General features: G+C 61.7%; 2 protein-coding genes across 6 annotated transcripts; one reads left to right on the top strand and one right to left on the bottom strand.

The window, feature by feature from the left end:
• The first annotated feature begins 91 nt into the window (after nt 1-91).
• B4GALT2 (beta-1,4-galactosyltransferase 2) lies at nt 92-6716 on the top strand. 2 transcript variants are annotated; one of them, XM_059853980.1, is made up of 7 exons: nt 92-283; nt 2489-2875; nt 3235-3470; nt 3542-3732; nt 4002-4124; nt 5180-5284; nt 5415-6716. In XM_059853980.1, exons 2-7 carry the CDS (start codon nt 2560-2562, stop codon nt 5563-5565), a joined length of 1122 nt encoding a protein of 373 aa, XP_059709963.1. In that variant the 5' UTR covers nt 92-283; nt 2489-2559; the 3' UTR covers nt 5566-6716. The 2 variants fall into 2 exon arrangements, with proteins under 2 accessions (XP_059709963.1, XP_059709962.1); XM_059853979.1 differs by having other exon boundaries at nt 265-406.
• A 487-nt stretch (nt 6717-7203) lies between these two features.
• On the bottom strand, nt 7204-24721 carry SLC6A9 (solute carrier family 6 member 9). 4 transcript variants are annotated; one of them, XM_059853974.1, is made up of 14 exons: nt 24538-24721; nt 21976-22122; nt 13440-13596; nt 13154-13285; nt 11836-12088; nt 11624-11756; nt 11057-11191; nt 10874-10977; nt 10559-10796; nt 10336-10470; nt 9934-10033; nt 9586-9686; nt 9236-9406; nt 7204-9014 (listed from the first exon to the last, which is right to left on the bottom strand). In XM_059853974.1, the coding sequence occupies exons 2-14, from the start codon at nt 22003-22005 to the stop codon at nt 8802-8804; spliced, it is 1902 nt and encodes a 633-aa protein (XP_059709957.1). In that variant the 5' UTR covers nt 22006-22122; nt 24538-24721; the 3' UTR covers nt 7204-8801. The 4 variants fall into 4 exon arrangements, with proteins under 4 accessions (XP_059709957.1, XP_059709958.1, XP_059709959.1 ...); XM_059853975.1 differs by lacking the exon at nt 24538-24721 and adding an exon at nt 23748-23938; XM_059853976.1 differs by lacking the exon at nt 24538-24721 and adding an exon at nt 23667-23685.
• Between the last annotated feature and the right edge of the window lie 253 nt (nt 24722-24974).

Below are 24974 nucleotides of genomic sequence, written 5' to 3'. Positions count from 1 at the left end.
GCGGGACTGCTCTCCTCGCCCCGCCGCTCCGGGGCGGGCGGCGGCGGCGGCCCCGCCCGGTGCGGCGGCGGCGGGCGGAGCCGGCGTGCGGGCGCGGCCCCGTCTCCCTGCGGCTCTCGGCGGTGCGGCGGCCCGGCCGGCTGGGCCCCCCGCAGCCCCGGGCATGGGAGCCCGCGGGCCGGCGGCCGAGGCTGGAGGAGGAAGAGAAGGAAGAGAAAGAGAAGGAGGCGGCGGCGGGGGCCGCTGACCAGCGCCGGGGCGGCGCGGCAGCCCCGAGGCCGCGGTGAGTGGAGCGACGCGGACAGGCCTGGCCGGGCGGGTGAGGCCCGGGATGCGACCCGAGAGATGCGAGCCCGGTCACTCATGGGCGGCAGCACTCCGTCTCGGGAAAAAGCCTAATTTTGAGGTTGTTTCTAATTTTTTTAATAAGTTTTTGCATGTGTCGGGGACTGGGAAAAATTAGGGGGTGGGGGAGTGTTAGTTGTGCTGAATGCGGCCCCTCGCCCCACTTTTGGCCGGCAGGTTGGCACCTTTAGGGCATCGGGGCCTCCGGCTCCCACCGTGCTTCCCTTCTCCCAGCCCTGGGATGTCTTGTGGGAAGAAGGATTGAGTGCACAGGGTTGACCATCCCCTGCAAAACGAGCATCACCAGCCCCATGGCACATACTGCACTGGCATGAAACCCTGGGGCCCAGCTCCCCAGCCCTGGGTTGCTTTTGGCCTCTCACACCCTGTACAGATGCTACGGTGGAGGGAGATGACATCATATTTCATAACCCCCTCCATAGCAATTTAGGCCCACTCATGTTCATGGTGTCCTGTGGCCACTGCTTGATGGGGTGCTTTGCTTTTGTTCTTGCTGAGTGTCACTCCCTACTTGTCTCATGGACCATTCTACCAAAGGGCCCCTAAAACCAGCTCTTATTTTTCCCTATTGCATCCCCATCTGGCTGTTGAGGCACCACCACTCCATGCACTGCACAGGTGTTTGGGGTGGGTTTCTGGCAGGCAGGTCCCCGTGTCATGGGCTGTGTGGGGTGACAAGGCACTTTGATCGGGGGGAAAGTCTGAGCAATAACAGCAAAGCCAGCTCTTCTTCAGAGGGCTACTTTCTAGAAAAAAGTTGGATGTGGGGTTGTGCTGCTGGCACATGCCAGGACCCCCCTATCCACAGGGGCACTGCTCTGCATCCTGCAAAGGGAGGGTAGACATGGTTGGGGCATTGGGCTCAGAGCCCTTTCCAGCACCTCCCTGCCTATGGTGGGTTCCAGGGTCTGCCTGCCAGGGTCAGTCCTGCGACTGGGAGAGGACACTTCAGAGCAGGGCTGGGCTAAGGATCCTCCTTCACACCTCAGCTCTGATCCCCCTACCCATCCAGTGTGGCCATCACTGCCGACTCAGTGCCCTGTGGCTCCCTGGGGAGCCCCACTGGACAGGGCTGGCAGCTGCCAGCGACTGGTTGCCAGCACTGTTGGGTGCTACCTGCACCTCTGCTGGAGGTCCTGCTGCAGACCCCCAGGCACCAATGTCCTCCCAGGGACCATGCTGCAGCTCTGGCCTGTCCCGAGATCCTCAGGGTTTTGTGAACCCCGGTGCCTGTCCCTTGTGATTGCTTTGCTGTGTCCTAGCAGCTTCCTTAAAAGCAGGGGCTAGCAGGGCAGGGCTCAGGGCAGGAACTGGAGTGCATGGCTGTGCTGTGGCAGGGCTGGGAAAGGCCGGATGGTTTGACTTCTCTGGGACTGTCTAGTGACTCTCCCAGCTGGCTTCCCAGCAGGGCTCTGGCCTGGCTCCAGGCATCATGTGGGAGATAAGGGGACCCTGACTTCCAGCAGTCCGGTGTCCCAGAAGGCCTCGCCATCAGGAGGAGGGGAAAGGATCTGCACCGCTGGCTGAATGGCAGATCCCCCTGGATGTAGTAGGGAACCCTGACTCAGGGGTTTTGGGATGTCCTGCTTGGCTCATCCTGGCCTGACTCTCATTGCCACCCTGCTTTGATGCTGCTGCTGGGGTGTAGCTCTGTGGGGAGGGAGCAGGATGGGGAACAGGGAAGTGGAGTACATCAGAAAGGGGTGGCTGATGGGGACACCTGTGGTGCTGTTGTGACATCCCAGGCTGGCCGTGTTTTTGGAGAGCTTAGCCTCTGTCAAGGGCTCAACCTCCATGGAGGCTCTTTGTGGCATGTCTGGAAGTATCTGCATACTTTCTCTGGGTGGGAAAAAGGGAAGGGGAGTGGATCTGTCCTGTTCTGGTCTTGGCCTAGGAAAGTGAGGAGGTGATTTGCTGTGTGGGGCTGAGGACCTCTTATATCTTCGTGGTTGTGCCTTCAGAGCAGGGATCCAGGAGCGACATTCCCCCTGGGGTGCTCTCTGGCATACCAGCATGCAAGCCCTTCATGTCTGCATCAGGCCTGTGCTGCTCCTGCTGTCTCAGTGTCATTTGGGCTGGGGGCTCAGGCTCGTGGTGTCCTGAGCATGAGGTGTCTTGGCAGGATCAGAACCGTGGCTGGAGCCGCCCCCCTGCCCCGCCAAGCGCACATGTCCGCCTGCCCGTGCCCAGAAGATGACCAGGCTGCTCTTGGGGGTGACCCTGGAAAGGATTTGCAAGGCCGTGCTGCTGCTCTGCCTGCTCCACTTTGTCATCATCATGATCCTCTATTTTGACGTCTACGCGCAGCACCTGGACTTCTTCAGCCGTTTCAACGCCAGGAACGCCTCGCGCGCCCACCCCTTCTCCAACTCTTCCCGCCCCAACGGCACCGTTCCCAGCTATGGGCCAGCCAGTGCTGAGGCCCCATCCCCCAGCACCAAGCCCAGCACCAACCAGTCCGCCACTGAGAAGCCCTTGCAGCCCTGCCAGGAGATGCCTCCTGGTTTAGGTGAGACATGATGGGTGAGCGTTGGGGATGAATTTGGGCGCTGACTCTGAACATGGGGCTAAGGTGGGTGCTCATGGCTGACATCCTTATCCCCTGGGCCCTGGGCATGGCTTTCCCACGAAATGGTAGAGAAACCCCAGCCTGGAACTGTATCAGGACAGCTGGTTTCAGGTTTTGTTAGCCCAGTCTCTCTGCCCTGTTTTAGGAAAGGTTCTGAGCGCTCTCTGCCCTCAGCAGTGCCGGTCCCCCTTGCAAGTCCCCCTCGCTGTTTGCTTTACCACTCTGGGCAGGAGCAGCAGGTGACCATGACCCTGACCATGTCCTGTCCTGTGGGCATTGCCCGGCCCTCCCTCTCACAGTTGGGCGCCTGCTCATCGAGTTCAGCTCTCCCATGAGCATGGAGCGAGTGCAGCGGGAGAACCCTGATGTGCGCCAGGGTGGCAAGTACACCCCCCCAGACTGCCTACCCCGGCAGAAGGTGGCCATCCTCATCCCCTTCCGGCACCGCGAGCATCACCTGAAGTACTGGCTGCACTACCTGCACCCAATCCTGCGCCGGCAGAAGGTGGCTTATGGTATCTACATCATCAACCAGGTGAGGGGATGGGGGTAAGGGGTGGCAGGGCTGGGGTGGACAAGCAGGCATTGCTGAGCTTTGCCCTGCAGTTCGGTGAAGACACCTTCAACCGGGCCAAGCTGCTCAACGTGGGATTCATGGAGGCGCTCAAGGACGACGAGGAGTATGACTGCTTCATTTTCAGCGACGTGGATCTCATCCCCATGGACGATCGCAACCTCTATCGCTGCTACGAGCAGCCACGGCACTTTGCTGTTGGCATGGACAAGTTTGGGTTCAGGTAGGTGCGCTGGGGTGCTGGGGTGTTTCTGCACAGGCAGGGCTGGAATACCTCTCTGGGATGACATCAGGGCAACCACCCTTGATTGCCGCCTGGGGCAGGCATGAGGTTGATGGCTCCAATTGTGGACCTGAGATGGCAGAGAGCACAGAAAGCTGGGTAGGAGGGTGACACAGGAAAGGCTTGGTACTTGTACTTGGGGATCCCCATGGGGCTCACCTCCATCTTTGCCTTTTCCTGGGGCTGACCCATTTGCTATCAACCTGCAGGTTGCCGTATGCTGGTTACTTTGGCGGTGTCTCTGGGCTGAGCAAGTCCCAGTTCCTGAAGATCAATGGCTTTCCCAATGAGTACTGGGGTTGGGGAGGAGAGGACGATGACATCTTTAATCGGTAGGTGTCCAGCCCCTCACTAGCACTGACTGGTAGGGGTGTACCAGGCTCCCCACTGAGCCCTGAATTTGCACCCTTCCAGCACTGGTGTTCCCGGTTTTATGGGGGATGTACATGGGCCATGTCACATGTCAGGGAGGGATTGAATTACACTCCAGCTTTGGGGTTGGTGACCCTCATGGACAAAACTGGCCTTTCCCAGTGTGCTGGGGGGCTGCAGAACACCCCTCTGCCTCTCTTGTGGCTGAAGCCTGCAGCATAGTGTTCCTGTGGGCTCTGCTCCATATAGGGGCTGGGGTGCTAGACTTGGATGTGTCCAGGCCTGAGATTAAAAACTTGGAAACATCTCAGTGGTGGCCGTGCATCAGTCACACAGCCATTCCTGCCAGCAGCCGGCAGGCAGCAGTACAGCTGCAAGCTGAGCAAAGCCCAATCCCCCCACACCCTGTGTCGGGTGCCAGAGCTGGACAATGGCCAGCTCACCTCCCATGGGTTCCCCCATGGTGCTGCCCAGGGAAGCAGTGTGCAGCCAGTGGGGTGTAATCTGTAATGCCCAGACTAGCAAAAGACCTTTGTGGGAACCCTGGACATGAGGAATGGTTGTGATTTCCACACAAGATGGGCTCAGGGTGGGGGACAAGAGTGTGTGGAGCTCTGGAAGGGCTTCAGGCACCCCCTTGATCTGAGGGGAGGGCTTCAAGGGAAGGGCTAGGCAACGGCATTCAGGGAATGTAAAGGGCAGGGGCCACAGAGGGAGGGAGGGAGGGATGGCTGCACATGGATGGCTGCCTGGATGCAGCACAGGCTGAATGCAGCTTCCAGTCCCTGGACAGGAGTGGTGCTTTGGGCACACTGCCATGGGCCATGTGGCACCCTAGGTCATGACACTAGCCTGGGTGGGGCCTGGCTTTGCTTATCTTGGCTTGGCACAGCTTTGTTTAACCAGGGACAGGTTTATTTTGCGTAGGGTCTGACCCTGGAGGTCTCTGGGCTGGGGAATGTCCCACCCTGTGGGACATTCCCCAGCCCGCACAGTGATCCCTTCTCGCCCCCAGCATATCCCTGAATGGCATGAAGGTGTCGAGGCCCGACATCCGCATTGGGAGGTACCGCATGATTAAGCATGAGCGCGACAAACACAATGAGCCCAACCCGCAGAGGTGAGTGAGCCGCAGGGCTGGGGAAGTTGGGACGCTGGGCGATCACTTGGCTGCTCACCCCCACAGAGGTCCAGCACTGCTGGCACTACAAGACATGACTCCATCCTCATCCTGCTCTTCTTTCCACCAGATTCACCAAGATCCAGAACACCAAAATGACGATGAAACGGGATGGGATCAGCTCGCTGCAGTACCGGCTGGTGGAGATCTCCCGCCAGCCCATGTACACCAACATCACGGTGGAGATCGGCAGGCCACCACCCCGCCTGGCCCGCGGCTAGTGCTCCTGTCACTGGGAACCCCTGTGCCTGGGCTTGGCTGGGCATGGCGGGTTTTGCCCCAGGTCAAGAGCCAGGACTGCACAGGGATGTTTTCTCCCTACTCTGCTGCCTTCTGGAGACGGCTGCCCCCCAGCCGGCCCTTTGGTCCCTAGGATTTCTCTGTCTCCCCCATCCCCACGAGTGTGTTTGCAGGACCCCTGCCCCATACGTGGTGTGTTGGTGGATGAGCCTAGCTGCCCTGCAAGCAGCTCCTGGCACAGAGGAAGGGGGCAACCCCAGGCCTGGCAAGGGACCCCCAGTCCATGCCAGCTCCTGCCTGCAACCCTGGGTGGGGAGGGTGAAATCCCACTGCTCTGTGAGAGCTGGAGGGTCCCCACCAGTGCTGTGAGAAGTGGGGTGCAGGCTTCCCCCTTTACCAGCGCTGGAGCCACTGCTGCCCCAGCTGGGGATGGGAGCAGCCTGGGGCCCCGAGGCAGGCAGGATCAGGGCAAGGTTGCTGCCCTGGCCAGGCACTGCCGATGCTGCTGGGCACACAGACGTGGCTTGCTGTCTTCCTCTGCTTTAGTCTGGTGCTTAGAGCCGGGCCCTGACTCAGCTCTGCCAAACAGAGACCTCTGATTAGTGAATGCCCCTCGCTGTGCCTCAGTTTCCCCAGGGCTGGGAGGATGGCAGCTGTATCCCATCCCCCTTCCCCAAAGGCAGGTGCTGTGTGTGTGTGCAGCCCCTGCCTGCGCCTGCCCTCACCTGCCCTCCCCCCTTTGCTGGGGGAAATAGGGCTGATTTGAACCCCCCAGCGCCTCTTGGTGGGGGCTGGTGCAGCCCCCCTCTAGCAGGGAGGGAATCTTCTTGAGATCTCCCCTTGTCTGCCTTCCCGCTTCCAGACCAGGGGCAGGGGGGCTGCAGGCAGGAGAGGCCGGGACCATGCAGGGCAGGAGCCCTGTGCCCCTCCATGGGACTGGGAGCCCCAGCACCCCTGATGCTCCATGGGGGGCTGGGAGCAGTGGGGTTGGGAGCAGGGCAGCTCGCCAGGGCTGGGGGGCACCGGCGACTTTTGTACATTTGAATGTCTGACCCTTTTTTCAGCGTACGTTGAATGCAGCGTTCGGTCGTAGAGACCGGGGGTTTTGTATTTAATAAAAGTTTGAAAAGTTGGCAGGCTTTGTGGGGGTGGGAGAAAACACCATCTGATAAGGAAGTGGGATTGTGGAGTATAGGGCGGAAGTCCTGTCTGCTGCCTTCAGCTGCTGGCTGGAAGGCAGAGCCCCTGAGTCACCCCCTCCACCCCCTGGGGGATCCCCCAGCTCACTCAGCAATGCTGGGAGGCCTAACAAGGCACCCATCTAGGGCAAAGCCAGCTGCCCTCACTGTGCTATGGATAGTTGCTGCCCTCCTGTCCATTTGGGGACAGTGCTTTCCCCCAGCAGGGATAAGCCCATCGTCCATCCTCTGCCTTACCTCCAGGTGGTTTTGTACGTCCAGGTAGGGCAAAAGAGAATGCCCCAGGACCTATCTGGCTGTTGAGTGCCAGTACCTGGCATCAGAGGGGAAAAGAGCTGCACCCATTAAGTGTGGTCCCCCACTCTTCAACCCCTCCTTCCCCCCACACGGTTCCCAAAGAAGGGCACAGCAGGACACAACTTGAGGAATATAAATCTCATTAAAATCTAGGATACTTTAGAACTCTACACCAGGAGAGACACTGGCACAGGCAGCGCTGCCCAGGGACACTGGCACAGGCAGCACTGCCCAGGAACGCGCGCGTTATTGCTAACAATTAGAGGTGAAGAGTAGCGGCGTGACTCGAGGGGCAGGGCACGGGCACCATGCGGGAACCTGCACCCCTCGCCGCGGCACGACGGGGGGCTTGGGACAGGGAGCTGGAACATCCTGCTGGGGCTTGCTGCCCACTGCCTCCCGCCACTGTGCCAAGCTGTGCCATGTCCCTCTGCCAGCCTCGGGGCTGCAACATAGGGAGCACAGGGTGCTGGCTGGGAGGGGAGCAAGCAGGGTAGGAAGGGTCGCATCCCATCCACCCCAAATCAAGAGCTCCAAGCCCTTTGGCTGGAGCTGGAAGACAGATTTAAAACTGCCCGGCCTTTGCCAGTGCATCCTGTTCCACTAATACTGACTGGGGATTGAACATCCCCAGATGGCTCGGAGCGAGTGGGCTGGTGCAGCCCTTCGTGTCTCCGCTGGTATCTCTTGCTAAGCAGCAGCTGGGGGAGGCCGGTCCATCCTGCTCCCCCTTAGCACCGTGGAGGGTCCTCCCCTGCCAGTGCTGGGGCTGCCAGGGAGAGCTGGACCTCATCCCTGTCTGGTTGCCCCCGGCCAGGCTTAAGTATTCCCCAGCCTCCTGCCCCACTGTGGGGCAGGCAGCAGCATTGGGCTGTGCCCATGCTGCTTGTGGCTGTGCCCAGCTTTGTAGGCGATGCCTGGCCACCCATAAGGGCATCCACAGACCCCAATGGGGCCACAGGGTGGAGGGGTGCGTGGAGGGGAGCATCCCAGCTCACTGCCCACACAGCCCCAGCGTACCGTGCATATGTGCGTGCCCACGTACGCCACATCTGTGCCCATGCTGTGTCTGTGAGGGACACACGTGAACACACGCGTGCTCTAAGTGCTTATGTCTTGTGCCATCAGATTCCCCCTGCCGGTGCAAGCAATATGCTTGTCCCCGTCTCCCTGTGCTGGCCTCGTGCCTGGCAGCACCCTTGGGTATGACCACCCAGTAGGCTCTGAGCCACAGTGGGTGTGCACCCAGGCTGGGGATCCCTGCAGTGCCAACCCCTCCCATGATGGCCTTGTGCGCACACAGGCCGCAGGCAATACTGGCATGCCCAATCCTGGTCCCACCCCATGGGAAGGTCAGGAGGGTGCCCCATGGCAGGGCAGGCTGCCTGGCTTAGGGAAGGGGGGGTGGGAGCCTGGGAGCATTCCACCTGCCCGATCCTGTGCATACCCCCAGGTCAAGGCTCCTGCAAAGTGCCTCTGGCTCCCAGCCCTCCCGGGGCTGTGTCCCCTCCTCTCTTGTCCCAGCATCGAGCACAAAGGTTACCGTAAACACGAGGGTTAACAAACGCCACGGGGGCAGGGGTGGGAGGGATTAACCGGCGAGGAGGTAGGGGGTCTTGGGGATGGGTGCTGAGAGCCCCCATGGTCCAGTGCGCCCGGAGCCAGGCTCCGCCAGCGGAAGGTGCAAGAGGGGTTAGAGGGGGTGCGGGGATTGTGGGGGGTCACAGTCTGGAGTCCTGGCTGTGGGCTGAGCCATTGCTGCCCTGCACGGGGGATGCAGCCGCTGCCTCACTGTGGCCCTTCTCTGGCTGCAGGGGCTGCACCTCCAGATGGGACTCGGTGGAAGGGCTGAACGCCGGGGCATAGCGCCCACTGCGGTGCTCTGGAAGAGCTGGGCCCCAGTCCTTGCTTGCCTTGGTCGCATTTTTCAAGCGCTAGAAAGGGAGAGGATGGAGACAAGATTAGCACCCACCATGCTCCTCTGCCCCAGTCCGCAGCAACATGCCAGCAGCTTGCAGGGGTGCACAAACATGTGGTGCCCTATGCGTGCTGCCTGCACACAGCCACTGCTGACAGCTCGAGTGAGGTCAGGGACAGCCTAGATGGCAGCCCCAGGTGGGACATGGACAAAGGGGTGTAGCCCCTGGCTACCAACCTCAAGCAGTGTGTCCCCCTCAGAACGGCACACTTTGTAGATGGCGTAGATGGGAATGCAGATGACGGAAGAGAGTGCCATGAGGAAGCCGATGCTGATGGCCCAGGTAGGGTAGACATACTCATTGTAGGAGATGGGCCGGTACTGGATCACTGTGAAGACCAGGATGAACTAGGAAGGGACAGGCAGGATCAGCCAGTGGGGAGCAGACAGCTTGCTCTGTGCCCCCCTGCTCTGCCCTATTGCTGGTCTCCTGAGCCCAGCACCCTCCTCTTCAGGGAGTGCCATGTCCAGGTGAGCTCCTCACTCCCTCCTCCCACAGCCCAATGCCACCTGGTTGCGATGCTCACAAATATGATGGCAGGTGAGATGAAGCGCCAGCAGATCTGGAAGAAGAGTGGGGGAGGAAAGCCCAGCATCATCTCAATGTCCTTGAAGTAGTTGCGGTGTCCTGGGGAGAAAAGTGACAATCAGCCCTGGTGGTGACTGGAGACCCCTCACCACCCACCCGGCTCCAGCCCAGCACCATCGAGGTGGGACCCACGAGCCTCCCCAGGCCACAGCTGCTGATTGGGCAACAGCTTCCCCCCTGTAACACAGAGCAAGCTGCTGATTGGCCAGCTGTTGGGGCAAACCCTCCCCCATTGGCTGGCTGGATCAGCCCTACCACCCGATTAGCTGCAGGCAGCTGCACCTACCATAGATGTACATGATGGCCACACACATGATGCAGGAGATGACCACCAGGGAGAAGCTGGCGGCGTAGTTGTCCATCAGCAGGAGCCAGTAGATGCCCGCCTGGAAGACAGACACATTGGCCCAGCTGCCCCTGCGGTAACACTGCTGCTGGCAGGGCACCAGCACACCATGCTGACTGTGCCGGCAACATGCAGCTTGGACACCACCACCACAGCTGGCACGACAATGCCTCACGCCAGAGTCAGCATGGAGGCACCTAATTCTGGGTACCGTCCCCAGTGTTGGCGTGGCAAGACCAGGTCCTGGCTGTCACTACCATCACAGTGGCAACAAAGTGGACGTGGCTGCTGAAAGCAGCCATGGCAATGGCACCCCATGGCAACAGTCCCATGGTCACCTACCTGTGTGGTGAGCGGGACGCCCAGCAGGAAGCCAGCCACAGCCACTCCCAGAGTTACAAAGGTCTTTTTGCGGATGATCCACTCATTGCCCACCTCATCCACAATGGCCGTGACCAGAGTCTCCAGCAGGCAGAACTACATAGGGGGCAGAGGGAGCAGCATGTCACCACCTTGGCCCCACCACGCCACCCCATCTGAACATGCTGGCCCCACCATGACCTACCTGTGTACCTAGCCCCAGGAGGATGAGCATAAAGAAGAAGAGAATGGACCACAGTGGCGAGATCGGGAGCAAGGTGAGGGCCTCAGGGTAGGCAACGAAGGCCAGGCCTGGCCCGTGGTCAGCCACCTTGGAGACATCTACACCCAGGTGGTTGGCCATGAAGCCCAGGATGGAGAAGATGACGAAGCCAGCATAGACGCTGGTAGCACAGTTGGTGATGCTGATGATGATGCTGTCCCTATGGGAAGAGGAGTCAGAGCCAGCAGTGGACATGAGGGCAGTGGCAGGGCTGGAGGACTGTGGTGGGGAACTCACCGGTAGCAGTTGTTGTTGAATTTGTTGTAGGAAGCCATGGTGATGAGCCCGCCCCAGGCACAGCCCAGCGAGTAGAAGATCTGTGAGGCCGCATCACCCCACACCTGTGGCAGTGGGATGGTCAGTGCTGTGCCCCCAGCCCTGCTCAGCCCTGGCTGCCTGCCACCCTTCATCCCCGCTCACCTTGGCATTGAGGATCTTGTCCCACTGGGGCGTCAGGTAGTACATGATGCCAGTGACGGCCCCCTCCAGCGTGATGCCGCGCACGAAGAGGATGGTGAGCACCACGTAGGGGAAGGTGGCCGTGAAATACACCACCTGTGGGGCAGCACCTCAGTGAGGGCGGGATTGGGGCAGAGGTGGGGACACAGGCAGGTATGGCTAAGGTGTGGCTGTGGACTGGGGTTATGGTCCAGAGTATGGAGAGACAGACCAGGAGGAGACGATATGGTCCAGAGAAGGGACTATTCTGAAGGAGGTGAGACCTTGGCCATATGGGAGGAGCTGCATCCAGAAGGGATGCGGCCAGGTCACAAGGGTGTGGCCTTTCCCAGAGTGGGAGGAGCACACAGAGGGCAGGGACAATGCTAAAAGTGGAGGAGCTGTGCCCACAAGGGATTGGGAACATGTCCACCACAGGAGGTTCATTTCCAGTAGGGGTGGGGCTATGCCTAGAGGGGATATGGCCATCTATCCTGAAGGCATGCCCACACCCCCAGGGAGGGGCCTGGAGAGGGAACACACAGGTACCTTCCCCGAGGATTTCACTCCCTTGATGAGGCAGAGGAAGACAACGACCCAGGAGACACCAAGGCAGCCCAGGAGGGGCAGCCGAACCTCGCCCAGGTTCCCGATGTCATCCGACAGGTTCAGCACATACCTCCTGTATGGGGAGGGGGCAGCAGCGTCAGTGGGGCCCGACCATCACCACTTGCTCCATCCCTGATCCCAGGCCCTGGTACCTCCAGTACTCCTCGCTGGGGCTGGTGCGCTTCTGGGTGGTGTTGAGGAGCTGGGTGATGTTGAGGGCAGCACGGCTGGAGAGGTTCCCGTCCAGCACCCCCACGCAGTCAGGCGTGTTCCAGGGGTTGCTGCAGTATGTCCAGGGCAGCACGCGCGTCATGGACACAAAGAAGTAGTAGAAGGCAATACAGATCACCACGTTGTAGTAGATCCCGATGTATGTGGACACCACCATCATCCCGTAGCCCACGCCTGGGAACAGCACCGGGGAGGGGTGAGCGGCAGGGTGCGGAGGCACGGGCACGGCGCACAGCACCAGGGGTTGTGGCACGGGAGGCGTGGGCTGCGTGCGATGCTGTCAGCAGCCTTGCAGCCATGCTGCAGCTCAGCACCTGACTTTGCCACAGGTGTGAGGAGCACTGTGCATGGGATCCTCTACCTCCCAACAATCCTAGTGGTGCTGAGGGTCCCCTGGGACACATGGCAAAGTGTACAGGCTGCAGGCAAACCCTTGGGGTCTGCAGCCCAAGAGAACAACTGGGTGGGGGTCACTTCTGGCTACAGTGACTTTAGGCCTGCAGTTATCTGGTGGCATGTGACAGGCCACATGAGCACAGGGAAGTGCACTCCAGGCTCAGCATGCCACTGTGCAGGGCACACAAGAGTGTGTGCACGGGCTGCTTGCACTCAGACGTGACATTGTGAGCGTGTCATCTGGCAGGCAGCCTGCAGGTGTGGGGCAGGGGAGCCAGCAGCACGGGAGCACACTGGTAAGCCAGGAGATGCACCTGGAGCAGGGTCCAGCCATGGCAGGGCAAGCATGTGGCAACAGCACCTGCTACCTATGGTCCAGGGAGACGACTGCAGAAGCATGCCCACAGCTGGACATGCCACAGTGTGTTCAGGGGACCCGAGTGGCCTCCGCAAGAGTGATGTGCTGGGGACACGTGTGGCGTATGCAGGGATGTGTGTGTAATGCCTGCAGCGGAAGCCAGCGCAGGGCTGGGGTTTGCGCAGGAGACGCGACGCGTGTGCAGGGGCACGTGTAATGCGTGCAAGGGATGCCAGGCAGGCTGTGCAGGGCAGCGTAGCCAGGGTGGGCATGTGCACAGGGGACCAGTGCAAAGCAGAACATGATCTATGCGCAGGGCATGTGTGTGCAGGTCTGCACAAGCTGCAGGTGCCCGCACTGGGCCATGTGATGTACCAGAGGTGTGCCTGCACCCCATGGTGTGTGAGGGTCACACCAGCTGCCGGGCACTGTGACAACAGGTGTCCCATGCTGGCCTGTGCCAGTACGGACAGGCAACTCCTTACCTTTGAACATGGGGCTGACCCTCCAGACGCCAAGGCAACCCTGGCTGGCAAACTGCCCAAAGGAGAGCTCCATGAAGAAGAGGGGGATGCCGCAGAACACCAGCATGATGAAGTAGGGGAACATGAAGGCACCTGGTGAGTAGGAACCAGAGGATGAGTGAGCACTAACCTCAGGCACGGCTGTGCTTCCCATGCCCTGCACCACCCCAAGAAATACCATGCGGGGCTGGGGTGCACACCCCACACCTGCCCAGAGGAACCCTACTCCCCTGGCCCCGACACCCACCTCCCCCATTGCGGTAGCAGAGGTATGGGAAGCGCCAGACGTTGCCCAGGCCCACGGCATAGCCCACGCTGGTCAGCACAAACTCGATCTGGTTGCCCCAGTTGCCGCGCTTGACGCTCTTCTCTTGCTTGCCCTGCTCCCCGGGCACGGCGCCATTCTGCAGAGAGATGCCACGGGATGTGTCAATTGGGGACCCCCCTGCTGGCCCCATTGGAAGGGTGACAGCCGCCGAGCAGGGCTGGGAGGTCCCCGGCATCCTTCCCCATTCCGCCCCCCTGCCTGTCCCCGCCGCCCGCCACGCACAGGCAGTGCCAAGGAGGGGGAGGGCAGCGGTGTCGCCCCCCCCCCCCCCATGAATGGCTTTGCCCAGAGCCGGGCTGCAGCAAAGGGAGAGCCTGCAACTCATACAAAGCAGGTCCAGGCGCCAGAGCACAAAGGGGCCTCTGTTCTCGTGCCCCCCCCTCCCTGCGCCCAGTGAGAGAGGTCCTGCTGGGTGGCCACTGCCCACAACTGGGGGGGAAATTGCGGGACCCTCAGGTTGAAGCAGAAGCCCCTTCCGATGGGAAGTGAGGTGCAGTGACTAGAGCTGGCAGGGGCCTGGGTGTCCCCCCAGAAAAAGCATTCTGCTTCAGCCAGGGTCCTGCTGCCAGCTCAGCACTAAGCAAGGGCACTATGCTTGGGGCAGCTCACAGCGGGTCCCATGCAGTTGGGTCCCTCGGGTGGACAGCCCTAGTGCCCAGCTGGCTCTCACTGCAGGGGACTGGGGGGGAAGGGGCAGAAGGGGGCAAGAAAGGGCGCTTTGTGCAGACTGCCACACAATGTGAGCTCACACCAAGAAGGACAACAACAAAGGAGATGAGTGCCTGTCACCCCAGCAGGGATGGCACCCATCACCCCATGCCTCTGTCCCAGCATAGCCCTGGGGTCATACTAATGTCCTGCATGGATGCTGTGAAGCTTTGGCAGGTTAGGCTGAGGGTAGAAGGCATTTTGCAATGCAGGGGTGCCTCGAGCCCTCCCCACCTGAGGCCAGGTGATGGATAGGTGCATGGGGCAAGGGTACTGGTTGCCAGTCCACAGTCCCACAGCACCCATGCTCCTACAGGAACAGCACAGGGGGCAGCAGCCTTAGGAGCCTGTTGGAACTCCACAGTGCTGGTCTCACCACCACGGACACCCCAGTGCCCATGCCCACCTCCTGCCTCTCCCACAGCTGCCCCCCACAATGGCTGAGGCCGGCAGTGAGCGGGCCACAAACGGGAGCCGTCACTTTGGATCTGCTCACGCCGGCGGGGCGCGGGCAGCAGGCGCGGTGCACCTAACCGTGTCATTTGATTAGGGCGGCACAGCCGGGACGTGATGCCCAGCGACTCCGGCACTGCGCTGCCAAACAAAGCCATCTGCTGTGAGCGGGGCTCGCACGCGCCGCAGGCGGCGGGGGGGCTGCAGCACAGGGGCTGGGGGGATCAGAGGGCACTCAGGCAGGGATCTAGGGGCAATAGGCTGCCGTGCCCAGCCGGGGAACCGGAGTGCCCCCACCTGACTCTGTGAGCCAAGGGGCCATCAGAAACAAGCTCACAGCAGCACCAGGCGCTAGGGAACCTCCCTCCCAGCAGAGGTTCTTGTTGTGGGGTGCTGTGCAAGAGCAGGAGTCAGAGGTCCCCAAAGCAGGGGACAGGACACTGGCAGTGTCCCCATGCCAGGGCACACTGCCCACTCGAGCAGACTGATCTGATCGGGAAACCTCTGGTTAAGTTGCTCGCACTAACGAGGCTCCTAATGAGCAGCACAGCCAGCAGGAGTGGGGGCAATGCTCCAGCCTCCCTGAACAAGGGTCTGGTGAGGGGACCAGGTACACTATATGGCCCCAGCTCAGCCAGGAGCCCTGGTGCCCACAGGGAACCTCATCCCTGTTCCAAGCCATCGCTCTGCTCAGGTGACCCTGGCTTCACTCCCAAACCTCATGGAGCACCCCAAATTTGAGTTGCCTGGCACTAGTGCAATGAAACTGCCAGGGCTGTGCTGCTCCCTCCTCCTTTCCTGCAGCACTGGGCTTTGGTGCACTTGTCCCCAATAAGGGGGCAGCCACATGTGTGTCCATGCATGCACAAGCGAGCACACGTGCGCAAACACTTGCATGCTCACCCATCAGCTTGCTACAACCCCCCCTCCCCAAATCTAGGAAGGTCATCCTGTCCTTTACACTCATTAACCACCCTACCAACCCCACATGGTAAAAAAGGAAATGGATAGAAAGAACTCAGACATCTAGGAAGATGAAACACCCCCTCTTTCCCCGCTATGGGAAGGGGACAGAGCTGGAATGCAAAGGGAGAGCTGCCACCCAGCAACAGTGCAGTCTCTGGAGGGACCAGGTCCTGCTCCCAGGCCCCAGATTTTTTGTGCATGTAACCCAATGCAGCTTCAAAGGATGCCTGGCTTGGGTGATAACATCAGGGAGGAGGAAGGATGCCACAGGCACCCCAAATGTCTCCAGAAGGGAAGTTCCAAAAGGGAATGTCCAAAACATCCCAAAAGGGGACGTTCGGGGTGCTCAGGGCATCCTTCTTCCCCCTTCCCCAGGGAACCCCCCATACATCACGGCCAAAACTTCCCCAGCCCAGCAAAGCAGGCATCATCCATCACCCTGCCTGGCACCAAGGTCTTTCTCATGCTAAGCAGCATCGACTCACACAATGACAGCTTGGCTGGGGTGCCCGGATGCGCCCCACTTCCCTAAGGGGCCTTGATTTATGGCTGGTGAGCTTGTGATGGTGGCGCGGTCAATACTGGAAAGGGATGTCCTCAAGGGAGGCATCTCCAGCATGAACCCCCTTCTCTTTTTTCCTCATTCAAACTGTCCACATGGGGGTATGTCAGCCCAGCCCTCTGTGGGGCACAAACCTTATCCAGCCCCCATGAACCAGTGAGGGACACCCAATTTCTCCAGAGGGTGCCCTGCAGCCTCCAACTCGAGGGCTGTCAGGGCTGCTCCTGCAGTGCCAGCAGAGGGTACCAGTAACCCTGATGTCATCAGCCTGATATCACTGCTCATTGCCATGGCGATGGCAACAAACTCACAGCTGTTTTGGGCAGGGGCTGCTGGAAGATAGAAAAATACGCTGATTACATCATTTGCCACCATAGTGGCTCTTCCAGGGCAAGAAAGTGGGGTGCAGGATATTGGAGGCAGATGAACCCCAGCCTGAGGTGGGAGTCCCAAGGGATGGAGGGATGGCATCACTTAGAGAGGGGTGTCCTGGGTACCCTTGTTGACTGTCAACTGATGCTGGTGCATCAGGCCCTATAATCAGGCCCTGCACTCCTTGGTCCTGGTACATGGGGTAATGAACCCACAAGTGTCATCCCTGCATCTGAGGCTGCTGTGCCCTGCATATCCTGACTCTGCCAGCCTCACCAGCACATCCTAACTCTCCCTACCCTCCCTCTTTGCTGCTCAGCCCGGTGTTTGCCCCTGTCCCATTGCAGCAGAGACATGTTGTGGAAGAAAAGGCATCTGGCACAGTGCTGGGGAGAGTCCCAGGGCTGGGGTAATGCAGTGATGAGGGGCACGCCCAAACCACAGGCCCTCCCAGGAGTATTACACTGCCTTCATCACCCCTCATTGCAGAAGGCTGTCCAACCCCAGGGACAGCCCTGAGCACGCTCTGCGAGCCACCACTACTGCCCTGGGGTGTCATGGGGGAAACGGGGCAAACCTTGACATTGCTCACTGATGCTCATGAAAGGGAAGAGGGGAGGGGGGGACAAGGAGGATCTTTGCTACACTCTGCCCCTGCAACACTGAGTTGCAACCCAGGTGCCATGCACCCTTTCTGCAAAATTAGTAGATTCCAGGGGTAACAAACACACAACTGTCAGGCAATCTCTTCTTGCTCCCAACACAACTGAGGCCATGGAGGGGTTTGGTGCCATACTCTCCCCTCCTTCCCTGGAGCACACCACATCAAAGGCTGTAGGGCTTCGGAGTACCTCTCCAGCATGCCATGGCACAGATCTACAGCTTCAGCTCCCCCCTGCAGAGCCACCACCCCAAAGATAGTACAAAGGATTCTGGAGACCCATGAGTGGCGGGGGAACAGCACTGGCATGCCCACCACTCCACTTGGTCCACCCCCCGCTCTGCCCCCCAGACCCTGCTCTCACCTGCCCACTGACCTGCTGAGTGGGTCCGAGGGGGCCTGGCTGCTCGCAGCTGCCATCCAGGGGCCCAGGCTGGACGGCTCCGTGAGTCCCCAGCTTCATTGGCACCTCGGGCTCCGGCGCAGCAGCAGCCACCCGCCCTCCCGCCTTCCCCCGCCCACTGCCTCCAGCGCTTGGCACTGCTCCCCACTTGCCTCCCAGCCAGGCTCGGCCCCCTGCTGCCCGCCCTGATGCAGCACCGGCACCCCACCATGCCACCTGCCCTGGCACCATGCCTGCCTGGCCCGCCCCGCAGGCACTGCAGGGCTCTGCTACCCCCCACGAGCTGTACCCCCACGAGCCAGGTGCCCTCCCAGGCTCGTGTAGGCTGGGCAAGGCAGAGCAGGCTGCACAGCGGGCTCAGCCCTGTCCCACTTAATGAGCCCTCATTAGCGGGGTCCAGCTGCTCACAGCCCTGCACGCTCCAGTGGGCAGCACTGCCCTCCCTGTGGGCACCGCTGCCCGTCTGGTCGGGGCCAGGAGCTGCTCTTGGAGCATAGCAGAAGATGACATTCCCTCAGAGCCCCCTGTTTCCATGCCTCAACATCCCGAGCCCCACACATGCATTCTCACCCCTATGCCCATCATCCACACAGCAGCTTGGCCCTGCATGCCCAATCCCAACCCTGTGCATCCAAGGGCTGCAGGAACAGGGCACGGCCCTGCTTGGGGATACAGGGACAAGCCTCTCTGCTGGCACACCCCCAGCCTGGTGCCATGCTACTTCACTCAACCTCATACTGTTGCTGACATCATGGGCCTCCATGGCAACCCTCACAAGGTCACTGCCCCAAGGGGGACCATCTGGCTGGCAGGAGGGCTATGCCACGACCCCTTCACTGCCCAGGCACCCCACAGCCTCCCTGCTCACCCCTTTGCCAGCGTGAGGTGGGACCCTGGTGGGGTGGTGCGTCCCGTAGGAGGCCAGGCACAGGGTGCCCTGCAGCCAGGCTCGGGGTGCCCCAGCTGCTCCCAGCCCTGCGTCCCGGCTGGGGAGGGTGGCCAAGGCGCCAGCGACGCATGATGGTGCACCGAGGGCGGGGGGACGGGCGGCGCTTTCGGGCGACCATCTGGGGTCCGGGCAGCAGCGGCCGGGGGCACACATGTGAACAGCACACGTGTGCGGCGTGGGCACTCCGCCTACCACATGCCAGCACCCAGTGCTTCTTCCTGTCCCCTCCTGCACCAGCCACCCAGTAGCTTGGGATATGTCCCACCCATGGAAGGGCAGCACTCAACTGTGCCCCCCAAGACGTGAAAGCCAAGAGCCACCTCATGCTGTGCCAGCCCCAGTGACCCCAGCCCAGTCCTGCCCTACATGCAGCCAGGCAGCTCTGTGCCCAGACACCCTGCAAGGTGTGTGGGCACCTTGTAGGCATCCCTCCATGACCCAGTTCAGCGGCAACACTTTGCCTGGGCCACCTGTGTGCCAGTACCATGTTTTGCCCTGGGCATGTTGCATCCCCTGCCCCTTAGAGCAGCCTGAGCACATCACAGCAGGACACACAGCCCTGTCCTGGGGATGCCAGATCCTTTGCCAGCCTTGCCCTGTGGGAGCAAACTGCTGCTTCCCTGGCAGCCCAGCCGGCAGACAGAGGGGACTGCCAGCTGCATGGAGGCACACTGCTAGAAACAAAGGACCCTCACTTACCCTGGCATTCTGGTCCCCAACCTGGCTGGCTTGTGGTGCTGAACTAGAGAGACAGGGACGATGGGTGCATGGGGGGTGGTCCACAGGTCTTCCAGCCCCCTGCCAGGGCTGCAGGGTGACTGGGGTAGGAACGATGCCCAGGGACCTGTCCCAGTGCCACTATCGCCTAGCTGAGTGCTTCCCGACAGGGCTGCCTTTCTCCGGCCCCATTCTACCAGGGCAGACATGATTCTCCCAGGGCGTTCAGGCAGAAAAATCCCCCGCCAGCCCCCCCATCCCTGCCCCTTGGTATTCCGGGAAGGGCTCCCACAGCCAAAAGCCACTTCCGCAGCTCCTGCCGCTGGTCAGTGGCACCGCGCCGCTGGGGGTGTCTGGAAGAGGCAGGGACCCCCCAGCCCTTCCCCCCCAGCAGTGCAGTGGGAGCAGCGCCCCAGTGTGTAGTCAGGGTGGTCTTGGGTAACAGCAGGAACCTACCTGAGCTGGGCAAGCGGCAGCCAAAGGCTGCCTGGCCGTGCCAGCAAGGCAGCCCTGGGAGTCAGGAGCCACTGGCAGTGTTGGAGTCTGAACAAAGCACTCCAAGGACAACAAAACAAAACGTCCTTAAAGGCCTGGGAGGGAGAGGCAGTCAGACCCTCCCCTGTGGCTCACAGGGAGCCCCACTGCCCAGCTACAAAGGGACTGATCCAGCCCCTGGAACTGTCCCACACTCCACTGGGTATCTGCAGTCAGGGCATTTCTGCAGCAGAAGGGCTTGGGAGAAGTAGGGTGGGCACAGCCCCTCCCAAATGCCTCATGTTCTGGAGTAAGCATTCAGAGCTTCACAGAGGCACCCAAAACCACAGATCCTGCAAAAGCAGTACACATCACCCTTATTCTCCAGGCCCCAGGTGACAGGTGGGGAAACTGAGGCACAGCTGCACATCACCCACCTGCTACCTCCATCAATCACCCCTGTCCCTCCCCAGGTGGGGCACAGCAGGCACTGTAAACTTGTCCAGCCCCAGGCACTGCACACAATGCTGGGCAGGGGTTGCATGGTGAGAGCCTGGCTGGACTGGGGGTAGTGGGGGTGGGAGCTGCACTTGCAGGCCGGGGTGAGAGGACAGGCAGGGACCAAACTTTATGAGGTTACTGGCAGGGCCCTGGAGGCAGGCCAAGGAGATTATGTTCCTTTCCCAGGGACTCAGGCAGCTCAGTGGTCAGAACCTGGCCCACTGCAGCTCCTCCTCGTGCTCACAGGATGCAGGAATGGGGATGCTTCAGGAGCAGGGATGCTCTCACAGGAACCTACCCTCTTCTCCCCACACATCCCATAGCAGCAATGCCCTCTGCACGCTGCAACCAGGGGAGGCCCAGGAAGAGGTCTGAGAGCCAGGGAGGCCAACACAGCACGTGTCAGGCCCTGTTGCATGTGACACCCTGGCCCTGGGGTGGGCTGGTCAGGTACTTCTGAGAAGCGGGTTAAAGATTTATGGGGAGTGGGTGGGCACTCCAATGTCTATCTCCTGACATGGGTGTCGGGCTCAGCCCTCACCCCAGTGCGATGCTGACTGCTCTTGGTCATAGCAAGAAAACATCAACAGCATGGAGCCATGGCAAGTGCCATGTGCAGAAGTGTGACCCGTGACTGCACCCAGATATATCCTCAGCACTTCCCTGTTACCAGCCCAGGGCTTCTCCAGAAGAAATCTGCCTTCCTATCCCACCAGCTGTCCCAACCCCTTCTCTGTTGGGGGCAGGATGGGCGCTGGGCTCCCTGCTGCAGGCACAGCCAGCGGGGCCATGCTGGGACACACAAGCAGAGGAACTGTGTGCATGCTGGAAGCACTTGCTGGAGCATGCCGCTCCCTTGGCTCTTGGCTTCCCAGGCAAACCCTGGCTCCCAGCCCTCCAGCTGGAGTGTGCAGCTATTTCAGGAAGCCCCCCGGGAAGGGGAGGGCCCGGTGACCGTGTCAATCTCAGCATTCAGCTCCTATCCTTTGGGAAAAAGGGAAACAGCCAAGACTAGCCTGGGGGCTCACCTGCCCAAGGCAGCACAGCATCCTGTCACAGGAACCTGAGCTGCCACAAGCATGGGGCCATTGCAGCCTTCCAGCAAAGACATGCAGTGGGCACATCCCACATCTGCCTAGAACACCAAATCCTCCCCGGGCACAGGCAAGTGCATGGCAGCTCACAGCACCCTGCAACGCACCGCTCGTGAGGATGGAAGGTCAGGCACTACACTGGTGCCCAGATAAACCTTCCTCTGCCATTGCACCATCCTCAGAGATCCCACTGGGTGAAGGCAAGGAGAAGCACCCACAATGTGCCCTCTGGGGGCACCTGGCTTGGAGGAACACCTGCACCCTTTTCTGACAGCAGGCTGTAGAATCGCATGCCTGCAGAACTGGGGTGGGTGATAAGGCAGGGCAGAGCGCCTGAAAAAAGGCGATAGCCTCTCCAGGCACAATGAGACACCACACCCGAAGAGCCCCACAGACAACAGGCTCAAGAGAGAGAGAGCATCAGCCCAAAAATCATCATGCTGGCAGAGCACCATGGTGCCACAACCCCAACTGGAGAACCCAGGAGGGCACACCAAGTCCTATGACAGCCCCAGTGTCTTGCTCCCTGTGCCAGGCTCTCTGGCCCCCGAGGCAGTGGTGCACACCAGCCCGCTCCCCACACCCCTGCACTTACCAGCAGCCCCTCGCTGCACTTATCCGCCATTCCTGGAGGCTGGAGCACGGTGCCGGCTGCCCAGTGCAGGGTCCCGTGCCTGCCCGCTCTCTGTCACGCTGGCTGCGCCACCAGCACTAGGGTCCTTCAATCCACCGGCAGAGCAAGCTGGGCAGAGGGGAGAAGACACCAAGAGAGACGTGACTGGTGGGGTGGGCACATCCCCACCCCAGGCCTCCCCCTCCCTCCAGGAACCGGGGGGCTGTGCCAGGCAAGTCGCTCCCCTCTACCTGCCCACTAGGTAGCAGGACTCCTGGTGGAGGACGCAGTGCCTGGGGCTGGGTGGGTTGGTGGTGGGGTCTCTTTCTGCTGGCTCCCAGCCCCTGCAGCGTCTCTGAACCCCCTGGCACCCACACGAGCGGCGGCTCCCAGGTGTTTCCCAAGAAGCAGTTAAAGATTTACCCGGTGTGGACAGACGGACGACCTTGCGGACAGCTGGCTGCTGGCCCCCCGGCAGGTGGGCGTCAGGGGCGGCGGGCAGGAGCGGGGGCCCCTTGAGCTCTCCCCCAGCAAGAGATGAAGCTGAAGTGGCTGCAGCACACGGCAGCACCGGGACTGGGCGCAGAGCGGGGCCAGTGCAGGGCTCAGCTGCCGTGCAGGACACAGATGGGAAACGATTGCCTTCTGCCCCGGTGCATCGCATGCACGTGCAGCGCAGGGGGGCCGAGCCGCTGGGCTCTGCCGGGTGCCAGGTGCTGCTGGACAGTGCACGGGCACAGGCATCTGTCTCCCCGGCCCTCACCCCGCCCCAGCCTGGGGCTGCCGGAGGCCCCAGGGGAACACTGAGGCCTGACCTCACTGGAAGGGACAGACGCTCTTGCAAAACACCAGTTTGATTGTCTGTGCAACAAGCACTGGTGTTTGCAGATCCCACACCAGTGCTCAGTACCCTTGTTGGCTGAAGAAGGACCCCTGACCCACACTGAGGATCCTCGACCACCACCAGCAGCAATCAAACACCCCAGGGCCCATCCCCAGGCTGCCATGACTCTGAAGCAATCAGCAGAAACCTTAAGACATAAGGAAGGAGCATGGGCAGTGTAGATAAGGGGCAGGAATCCAGGGGCTGTGGCCTGAGCCCCCAGCCCCTCCAGCACAGACAGGCTGCCGCCGGCAGATACCACAGATGCTGCAGCCCATTGCCAATGCCATCCTCAGCAGTGTTTGCATTTCCAGGGGAGCTGAGATGTCATCACTGCCACAAACCTGGCTCCTCACATGGCACAGGGACCTCAAAGGCGGGAGGTGCAGGCTCAGTGGGCAGATCTCGTCCCCATCACACACCTACCGCCAGCCAGCCAAAAGCTGCCCACCCTCCTGCGGCCCTGAATTCACACCGGCAACTAATCCCGTGCCCTGGGAAGGGGGAGTGCCCAAGGGGCCGGACGGCTGCCACTCCCCTGGGGGTCTGCCAGGTGCTGATAAGCCTCCATGAGCAGCGGAGGTGCCGCTGGCATTGACTCCCAGCCTGACAAGGACCGAGCGGGAAGCTAGCAGCGCTGTGGCAATGGGACGAATGCAAGAATGCCCGAGGCTGAATCATCCCCTGAGACAGCCCAGCAGGGACGAGGATGCAAACCGCTGGTGCCACGGGGTGGCTCTCCCGCAGCTGCAGGATGCCACTACAGACCAGAGGGCAGCGCAGCTCGTACTTAGAGCCGGCACGGGTGGCAGGCACCCTGGAAATGGGGACAACCAGGCACCCACAGGGGCTCCCGTACAGCATGTCACACCTCGGCGCAGGGACGCAGCACACGGCACCCAGCAGAAGGCCACGGATATCCGACCGAAGGATGGAGCCCCCGTCCCTTCTCGCCCGGCGGGAGGGCGGCCCGATGCACCGGTGCAGCCACTGCCACCTGCGAGGCCATTTCTTCCGCCAGCATCCGCCGGGCCCACCGCAACCGGGGTTCCCCGGTGCCCGCGGAAGGCGGGAAGCGAGCCGGCCTGCCGCCGCCATGCTCCCCTCCCGCCCCGCGAGGGCGGCTCCGGCGGCGGCCCCGCGGGCAGCGTCCGCCGCGCGGCTCTCCCCCGCCGCCGCCGCCCGGTGCAGTACGGTGGCGGGGGGGCCCGGTTACATCAGCCGCCACGTGGTGGCTGCTCCGCCGCCCCGCCCCGGCACATGCCCGTGGAAAATTACCGCCAACCCCCCCGGCCCGTCACCGAGCCGGGCCGCCCCGGTGCCCGGCGCCCTTCCCGGGAGCGGCGGCAGTGGTCCCGCACTGCGCGCCGCGCCCCCGCGCTCCGCCGGCACCGCGCCGCCGCGCCGCGAGAGCAACAGATGCGGGGCCGCCCCGCATCCCGTTATCCCGCTCTTCCGCTCCCGACACCATCCTGACGGGTGGCCGCTCCCGGTGCCGCCACCGATGTCCCCGACCCCGCCGCTCCGGAGGCCCTCGCCGCCCTCGTCCCCTTCTCATCCCTGTTCGGAAGCCCACCCACTCCTCCCGTCCCATTCCCACCGCTGCTACGGCTGCTGAACGGGCCGGGCACCCGGTGCCGGCGGAGGTGTGCGCCCCTTACCGTGCCCATGCCGACGCCCGGCCCCTCCCGCCGCGCCGGGTGAGCCCGCGGAGACGCCGCTTCTCCGCGCCCAGCCCGGTGTCGGTGTCAGTGCCGGTGTTCCACCAGGCCCGGAACCGCCGCTGCCGGTGCTGCCGAGTTAATGAAAGTTTGGAGGTCGGTGGGGGCTGGCGCCGCCTCTCGCCCCCGCCGCCGTGCTCCGCCCCCCGCTTCGTCGCGCTCCCCAGCGCCCCGCCTCGCAGCACCGCGCCTCGGCGCGCCGGGGGCACCGCGGGCACCGCGGCGGGCGAGAGCGCACGCGGTACGGCGAGCAAACGGGCTACGTATGACACACACACACGCGTGGGCACACGGCTACACACGGGACACACACGGGCATGCTGCACGCATGGACATGCATGGGCACACTCCGCACTTGGTGCACTTGGGCATGCACA

Source organism: Haemorhous mexicanus, chromosome 9 (genome assembly GCF_027477595.1).
Source record: "Haemorhous mexicanus isolate bHaeMex1 chromosome 9, bHaeMex1.pri, whole genome shotgun sequence".
NCBI classification, from domain to species: Eukaryota; Metazoa; Chordata; class Aves; order Passeriformes; family Fringillidae; genus Haemorhous; species Haemorhous mexicanus.
The sequence above is the reverse complement of the archived record's forward strand: the minus strand, read 5'-3'. Positions and strand labels throughout refer to the sequence as shown.